Source organism: Barbatula barbatula (assembly GCF_947034865.1).
Source record: "Barbatula barbatula genome assembly, chromosome: 11".
NCBI lineage: Eukaryota > Metazoa > Chordata > Actinopteri > Cypriniformes > Nemacheilidae > Barbatula > Barbatula barbatula.
The window spans coordinates 8,481,255-8,490,922 of NC_136774.1; the positions used below are offsets into that span (position 1 = coordinate 8,481,255).

The window sequence follows — 9,668 nt, forward strand, 5'->3', positions numbered from 1 at the left end:
TTTTACACTTCTGTGTTTGTGTTAAAGTGTTTGTCCTCATAGATCACTTATGTCCTTATAATACACTACTTTTACACTTCTGTGTTTGTGTTAAAGTGTTTGTCCTCATAGATCACTTATGTCCTTATAATACACTACTTTTACACTTCTGTGTTTGTGTTAAAGTGTTTGTCCTCATAGATCACTTATGTCCTTATAATACACTACTTTTACACTTCTGTGTTTGTGTTAAAGTGTTTGTCCTCATAGATCACTTATGTCCTTATAATACACTACTTTTACACTTCTGTGTTTGTGTTAAAGTGTTTGTCCTCATAGATCACTTATGTCCTTATAATACACTACTTTTACACTTCTGTGTTTGTGTTAAAGTGTTTGTCCTCATAGATCACTTATGTCCTTATAATACACTACTTTTACACTTCTGTGTTTGTGTTAAAGTGTTTGTCCTCATAGATCACTTATGTCCTTATAATACACTACTTTTACACTTCTGTGTTTGTGTTAAAGTGTTTGTCCTCATAGATCACTTATGTCCTTATAATACACTACTTTTACACTTCTGTGTTTGTGTTAAAGTGTTTGTCCTCATAGATCACTTATGTCCTTATAATACACTACTTTTACACTTCTGTGTTTGTGTTAAAGTGTTTGTCCTCATAGATCACTTATGTCCTTATAATACACTACTTTTACACTTCTGTGTTTGTGTTAAAGTGTTTGTCCTCATAGATCACTTATGTCCTTATAATACACTACTTTTACACTTCTGTGTTTGTGTTAAAGTGTTTGTCCTCATAGATCACTTATGTCCTTATAATACACTACTTTTACACTTCTGTGTTTGTGTTAAAGTGTTTGTCCTCATAGATCACTTATGTCCTTATAATACACTACTTTTACACTTCTGTGTTTGTGTTAAACCGTTTGTCCTCATAGATCACTTATGTCCTTATAATACACTACTTTTACACTTCTGTGTTTGTGTTAAAGTGTTTGTCCTCATAGATCACTTATGTCCTTATAATACACTACTTTTACACTTCTGTGTTTGTGTTAAAGTGTTTGTCCTCATAGATCACTTATGTCCTTATAATACACTACTTTTACACTTCTGTGTTTGTGTTAAACCGTTTGTCCTCATAGATCACTTATGTCCTTATAATACACTACTTTTACACTTCTGTGTTTGTGTTAAACCGTTTGTCCTCATAGATCACTTATGTCCTTATAATACACTACTTTTACACTTCTGTGTTTGTGTTAAAGTGTTTGTCCTCATAGATCACTTATGTCCTTATAATACACTACTTTTACACTTCTGTGTTTGTGTTAAAGTGTTTGTCCTCATAGATCACTTATGTCCTTATAATACACTACTTTTACACTTCTGTGTTTGTGTTAAAGTGTTTGTCCTCATAGATCACTTATGTCCTTATAATACACTACTTTTACACTTCTGTGTTTGTGTTAAAGTGTTTGTCCTCATAGATCACTTATGTCCTTATAATACACTACTTTTACACTTCTGTGTTTGTGTTAAAGTGTTTGTCCTCATAGATCACTTATGTCCTTATAATACACTACTTTTACACTTCTGTGTTTGTGTTAAACCGTTTGTCCTCATAGATCACTTATGTCCTTATAATACACTACTTTTACACTTCTGTGTTTGTGTTAAAGTGTTTGTCCTCATAGATCACTTATGTCCTTATAATACACTACTTTTACACTTCTGTGTTTGTGTTAAAGTGTTTGTCCTCATAGATCACTTATGTCCTTATAATACACTACTTTTACACTTCTGTGTTTGTGTTAAAGTGTTTGTCCTCATAGATCACTTATGTCCTTATAATACACTACTTTTACACTTCTGTGTTTGTGTTAAAGTGTTTGTCCTCATAGATCACTTATGTCCTTATAATACACTACTTTTACACTTCTGTGTTTGTGTTAAACCGTTTGTCCTCATAGATCACTTATGTCCTTATAATACACTACTTTTACACTTCTGTGTTTGTGTTAAAGTGTTTGTCCTCATAGATCACTTATGTCCTTATAATACACTACTTTTACACTTCTGTGTTTGTGTTAAAGTGTTTGTCCTCATAGATCACTTATGTCCTTATAATACACTACTTTTACACTTCTGTGTTTGTGTTAAAGTGTTTGTCCTCATAGATCACTTATGTCCTTATAATACACTACTTTTACACTTCTGTGTTTGTGTTAAAGTGTTTGTCCTCATAGATCACTTATGTCCTTATAATACACTACTTTTACACTTCTGTGTTTGTGTTAAAGTGTTTGTCCTCATAGATCACTTATGTCCTTATAATACACTACTTTTACACTTCTGTGTTTGTGTTAAAGTGTTTGTCCTCATAGATCACTTATGTCCTTATAATACACTACTTTTACACTTCTGTGTTTGTGTTAAACCGTTTGTCCTCATAGATCACTTATGTCCTTATAATACACTACTTTTACACTTCTGTGTTTGTGTTAAAGTGTTTGTCCTCATAGATCACTTATGTCCTTATAATACACTACTTTTACACTTCTGTGTTTGTGTTAAAGTGTTTGTCCTCATAGATCACTTATGTCCTTATAATACACTACTTTTACACTTCTGTGTTTGTGTTAAAGTGTTTGTCCTCATAGATCACTTATGTCCTTATAATACACTACTTTTACACTTCTGTGTTTGTGTTAAAGTGTTTGTCCTCATAGATCACTTATGTCCTTATAATACACTACTTTTACACTTCTGTGTTTGTGTTAAAGTGTTTGTCCTCATAGATCACTTATGTCCTTATAATACACTACTTTTACACTTCTGTGTTTGTGTTAAAGTGTTTGTCCTCATAGATCACTTATGTCCTTATAATACACTACTTTTACACTTCTGTGTTTGTGTTAAAGTGTTTGTCCTCATAGATCACTTATGTCCTTATAATACACTACTTTTACACTTCTGTGTTTGTGTTAAAGTGTTTGTCCTCATAGATCACTTATGTCCTTATAATACACTACTTTTACACTTCTGTGTTTGTGTTAAAGTGTTTGTCCTCATAGATCACTTATGTCCTTATAATACACTACTTTTACACTTCTGTGTTTGTGTTAAACCGTTTGTCCTCATAGATCACTTATGTCCTTATAATACACTACTTTTACACTTCTGTGTTTGTGTTAAAGTGTTTGTCCTCATAGATCACTTATGTCCTTATAATACACTACTTTTACACTTCTGTGTTTGTGTTAAAGTGTTTGTCCTCATAGATCACTTATGTCCTTATAATACACTACTTTTACACTTCTGTGTTTGTGTTAAACCGTTTGTCCTCATAGATCACTTATGTCCTTATAATACACTACTTTTACACTTCTGTGTTTGTGTTAAACCGTTTGTCCTCATAGATCACTTATGTCCTTATAATACACTACTTTTACACTTCTGTGTTTGTGTTAAAGTGTTTGTCCTCATAGATCACTTATGTCCTTATAATACACTACTTTTACACTTCTGTGTTTGTGTTAAACCGTTTGTCCTCATAGATCACTTATGTCCTTATAATACACTACTTTTACACTTCTGTGTTTGTGTTAAAGTGTTTGTCCTCATAGATCACTTATGTCCTTATAATACACTACTTTTACACTTCTGTGTTTGTGTTAAAGTGTTTGTCCTCATAGATCACTTATGTCCTTATAATACACTACTTTTACACTTCTGTGTTTGTGTTAAACCGTTTGTCCTCATAGATCACTTATGTCCTTATAATACACTACTTTTACACTTCTGTGTTTGTGTTAAAGTGTTTGTCCTCATAGATCACTTATGTCCTTATAATACACTACTTTTACACTTCTGTGTTTGTGTTAAAGTGTTTGTCCTCATAGATCACTTATGTCCTTATAATACACTACTTTTACACTTCTGTGTTTGTGTTAAACCGTTTGTCCTCATAGATCACTTATGTCCTTATAATACACTACTTTTACACTTCTGTGTTTGTGTTAAAGTGTTTGTCCTCATAGATCACTTATGTCCTTATAATACACTACTTTTACACTTCTGTGTTTGTGTTAAAGTGTTTGTCCTCATAGATCACTTATGTCCTTATAATACACTACTTTTACACTTCTGTGTTTGTGTTAAACCGTTTGTCCTCATAGATCACTTATGTCCTTATAATACACTACTTTTACACTTCTGTGTTTGTGTTAAAGTGTTTGTCCTCATAGATCACTTATGTCCTTATAATACACTACTTTTACACTTCTGTGTTTGTGTTAAACCGTTTGTCCTCATAGATCACTTATGTCCTTATAATACACTACTTTTACACTTCTGTGTTTGTGTTAAAGTGTTTGTCCTCATAGATCACTTATGTCCTTATAATACACTACTTTTACACTTCTGTGTTTGTGTTAAAGTGTTTGTCCTCATAGATCACTTATGTCCTTATAATACACTACTTTTACACTTCTGTGTTTGTGTTAAAGTGTTTGTCCTCATAGATCACTTATGTCCTTATAATACACTACTTTTACACTTCTGTGTTTGTGTTAAAGTGTTTGTCCTCATAGATCACTTATGTCCTTATAATACACTACTTTTACACTTCTGTGTTTGTGTTAAAGTGTTTGTCCTCATAGATCACTTATGTCCTTATAATACACTACTTTTACACTTCTGTGTTTGTGTTAAAGTGTTTGTCCTCATAGATCACTTATGTCCTTATAATACACTACTTTTACACTTCTGTGTTTGTGTTAAAGTGTTTGTCCTCATAGATCACTTATGTCCTTATAATACACTACTTTTACACTTCTGTGTTTGTGTTAAAGTGTTTGTCCTCATAGATCACTTATGTCCTTATAATACACTACTTTTACACTTCTGTGTTTGTGTTAAAGTGTTTGTCCTCATAGATCACTTATGTCCTTATAATACACTACTTTTACACTTCTGTGTTTGTGTTAAACCGTTTGTCCTCATAGATCACTTATGTCCTTATAATACACTACTTTTACACTTCTGTGTTTGTGTTAAAGTGTTTGTCCTCATAGATCACTTATGTCCTTATAATACACTACTTTTACACTTCTGTGTTTGTGTTAAAGTGTTTGTCCTCATAGATCACTTATGTCCTTATAATACACTACTTTTACACTTCTGTGTTTGTGTTTTTAAGTTTTCATTAACATTCACTTTAGCGAAGTCTGTTGGCATCAGGTGTTTTATAGGTGTTCATTGAAAAATATATGGCATGGTTGGAACTGCTCTGTGGGCCCCATATATCCATGTTAGTCCAGAGATGAGACATTTAGAGACAAAAAGCAGGTATTAGGGTAGAGGCCATTCACACTTCTATATACATTAATCTGTGTGTTTGATTCTGATTAAGCTTATTATTGCAGCATAAAATAGTTTGGGCATTGAATTAGGTGTATGCTTGGTTAATGAGATGAGTTTGTAGACTTAAACGGATGGAGTCTGTCTGAATCCTAAACAGGGCTGGGGAGGCTGTTTCTAAGTATGAGCTTAGTAAGAAAACTATCTACTACCTTTAGAGGATTTTGATATTTGATATTCATAGGATTATTAACAGACCAGAAATTTGTGACCACAAGGATTGACAGACAGAAGTCTGATAAGAGTGATAAGCAATTTAATGCTTTACTCAGTTTTCCTCATGGTTCAGCAATGTCCTTTTAATACACAATGCCATCATTTTGTGTATGTGAAGCTATGTCCTATTAATTCATGTGTGTCCCATTAATACACTTTAACGACATGTGTGTGTGTTTTATAGCTACTGTCCTTATAAAAACGTTTTTGTCATAGGCGGGGATTGCATGTAATTATAATATGTCCTCATAATTGTGTATTTTGTCAGATTGTCATATTATCACTTGTGTTGTGTTTAAATAAATTCTAAAGTGAGATCTGTGATGTGTGACTCAAATAAAAATTTTTGATGTACATATCAACTCTCTAGTGCAAGTGGAAAGGTGTGTCCCTCTATTACAGCAAAAAACTGGTTTGGGCTGAAGTGTCCTTGTAATACACATATACCCGTATGCGTGTGTATGTGTGTGTGTATTTATTGATAGATTGCTATGATATGACATCTGCATCGGTGCAGTTCTTGTAATTGCAGTTTACATAATGTTACTGGACCAATACTGGTTCGGTTTCTCATCCAATACCAGTACGTCTTCGCTACAGTGTGGTAGTTGTTTTTTCTTCCAACAAAAATGAAGCGATTAACACCTATGAAAACATACTTTAGAAAACGATCATGATTTATTTTAATTTACTTTTTAAAATTTAAAACATATTATTGTGTATCTCGGCATTACATTGTGCAGCCATGCCCAGAAATGGTTAAATACACACATCATTGTCTGAAAGCAACAAATGGCACAGAGAGAGAAACATCATGTGGAGTTATTTTGTTTTGTAATATTATATATTTTTTTGTATTAAGTAATAATGAATCATTAGTGTATCATGATACATTTGAGTAAGAGTAGAGTAAAGGGATTTGTGTTTTATTTTAAGTAATTGATTTATAGAAGTGGAATTGATAATTCATGTTGTTATTTTTAATAAATAGAAGTAAATATAGAACAGATTAAACATATTTCCAATAGACAATTACATTAATACATGTTTTGTCTATATTCTTATACATACACTTCTCAATACAATGAAATAGTGGATAGCAATAAGGTTAGTAGTATACAAACCTATATACCCTAATAGTCAAATAATATTTTTTTAATCATACCCTTATTGGGGGCTGAGCCCCCCTAAAATGAAAATCCTAGAATCGCCCCTGCTGTGTACATTAGTATTCAGTACCTTACATTTCTTTCTATTTATTGCTATTTATTATTTGCATTGTCTATTAATCAATATTGTTTTTTGTGCCATACGGTATTGCTTAAAACCTGTATTACCTTTTTACTGCTTTAAACAAATTAAGTCTGTACAGCAGAATCATGTTTTGTGCATGCATATGCATTCTGAATGTGGACAGAGCGAGTGCAATTTTAGTGGAAACCTCCTCTGCTCTATCTTGTGGAGTACGTTATGTATACACAAATCAAATTTGTGTTCTAAGAGTTATATTTAATTTGTAAATGTTTAAGAGAAATCGAGAAAGTCTAAATATTGGTGACATAGAAATTGTTTGATTACATAAACTTTTTAAAGATAAATACCAAGTAAAACCTTAAAAATACTATTCATGAAGCACCCATGAGGACACTTTGTGTACTGCCAGAACAGCTTAAGAAATCGATGAGAATAAACTCACGCATACTTCCAAAAAAGTGTATGTACAAAACATATTTACATTATCACAATACATATTAATGAACTTTACATAAACACAGATCCAAACAAAGAGAGAAACACTTTACATATTTACACAATTTGTGTGTATCACGTATTCATAATTGTTATATTTACAGCTGGAGAGTAAATTCATATAGCCACAGCACTTCTGAAATGTACGAAGACCAACAACAAACTATCTCGACCACTAGTTAAACTGGACGAGGCGTATGCACTGACGACACAGGGGACAGGTTCCGAACTTATCATAAACTCTTATGGCACACGGGCCACAAACACATCTATGACCACAACTCAGAAGAGTGTCTGAGACGTTACTGCAACACACTACACAGTCTTCACAGTTGAAAGTTTCAAGACCTGGGGAAAACAAAACAAAATGTTGGATGCTCATCAGTAAGAATGGTCACAAATTCGATAATGACATCATTTAATATTTGCATTTAACACTCCACGCCTGTAAAACATTGAATGGGATATATTCTTATGTAGATTCACATCAGACGTGTGCGATTATTACCTGTGTTTTTGGGAGGATGGTTTCTCTGTTCCTGCAGACTCATACTATTCAGAATTTCTTTGCTCATGTGCCTAAAGCCACCGTCATCATTTTCGTGTGTGTTGTGTGTGAGCGCAGGACAGGACGTGTAGGTGCGTATCAGACCCTTCTTTTTGGAACCTGCAACACAAATATAAACCACAAACATTATAGACAGAATGTATGCCATACTGTAAATGCATTCATTCATTATTTCTTAAACTGCATGCATTGGATACGATGGATATATTAAAGGTGCCATAATGGATAACATGGTAAAAACAGCAAAGTCTATGGTGGTGCATTTTTGTGTACTCTCATGAAAAGCCCTCACCGAGCAACACCACTGCAGTCGTCTGTCCGTAGACGTCAATCATCGCCCAGGTGGGCCAGTGAATATTCAGAGTGGTCGACTGACGCGACGTCGTCCCGTCCGAACTTCGCGTGCACAGACAGCCGAGCCTGTCGATCCAGAACTCAATCTCTGATCCGGGCTCGCAGGCGCTATCGGGAAGTGTCGTCGCCGCATACAGTTCGCAGTCAGTCAAGTCCGGTATCGCCAGAGGGGGCACAGATGTTTTCTCGGGTGAAACATTGGCAAACCCGACCCGCAGGGAGCCGTGCCAACTCGACGAGGAGCGCTCGATTCGCAGGCGCACCTTCTCCCGTGTCTGTACCGGTCTCTCGCTAAACACCAGACCGTGACGAAACGACGACTCGTCTCTGGTCGCCCGTCGACCACCTTCACCCAGAGTTATCAGATGGCCTTTAACGTGTGAATGGAAGGAAAGCGCACCCAGACTTCTGCGCTTGTGGCACACGCATTGGTGCGGTGACTCTGGAAGATAGAGAAGAATGCAGAGATGATGAGAATAATGAGTTTCTGTTATGTTATGTTATATATATATATATATATATATATATATATATATATATAATCTTTAATGTACGTTCGCAATTTTCATTAGTTTAAGCGCTTCTTAGCCAGCAGATGACGCCATTGTGTCCGATTGTAAGGGCATCGGACACCGAGTCCCACAAATCTCAGATTTTCTAGCTTTTCTCTCTTTAATTACACATTAGTAACATAATATATTCTATAATATTTCAAACAGAATATTAAATGGTATAACATGTTGTAAATCGTTTGACTATTTATAACAACATTAATAGGTTTTGTTAAAATGATCTAGTGCTCTACCATGTGATCTATCCATGAATTGAGCAGTTCATAAAGTAGGCTAAATCAAATACCTCTATAGAGGTTTTTCTATCTCACACCTGCTAACTACATTCAAGGTGAAAACTTAACTAGGTTCTTTAAACTCTTCTCCTAAAGTATTACAGTTGCTGCTTTATAAACAAAAGTAGCCTATTAACATTTTCCGTTTAAAAAAAGTTACCATTTCTTGTGATTTGCATCTTCGTCTCTTTCCTTTTCTCTGTCATCCTATTTGTCCAGCCATGCAGTAGTATCTTAAGATTCTGTATTAAGGTTGAAGACAACTTGCTGCTTTATAATAAATAAACGTGTTGGGTTTATAGCTAAACAGTAGGCCTACTCCTCATTGGACGAGGAGGACGGAGGCGGAGCTGTGGGAAATTACCTCGGGAAAGTTATCTTAACTTAAGTGTTTTTTACTGATGGAAACGTTTGTATGCGATAAATGCATTTTATGTTCACATGTAAATATATACATTTATGCACCTGCGAAATGAGTCAAACTTATTTGAATGGGGTTCTTACACGTG

General features: G+C 34.3%; 1 protein-coding gene across 1 annotated transcript; it reads right to left on the reverse strand.

Annotated features, from left to right (window-relative positions):
* Positions 1–6,299: 6,299 nt before the first annotated feature.
* On the reverse strand, positions 6,300–9,448 carry LOC306900023 (E3 ubiquitin-protein ligase NEURL3-like). Its single transcript, XM_079466690.1, has 4 exons — positions 9,320–9,448; positions 8,251–8,754; positions 7,899–8,057; positions 6,300–7,738 (listed from the first exon to the last, which is right to left on the reverse strand). Exons 1-4 carry the CDS (start codon positions 9,363–9,365, stop codon positions 7,566–7,568), a joined length of 882 nt encoding a protein of 293 aa, XP_079322816.1. The 5' UTR covers positions 9,366–9,448; the 3' UTR covers positions 6,300–7,565.
* Between the last annotated feature and the right edge of the window lie 220 nt (positions 9,449–9,668).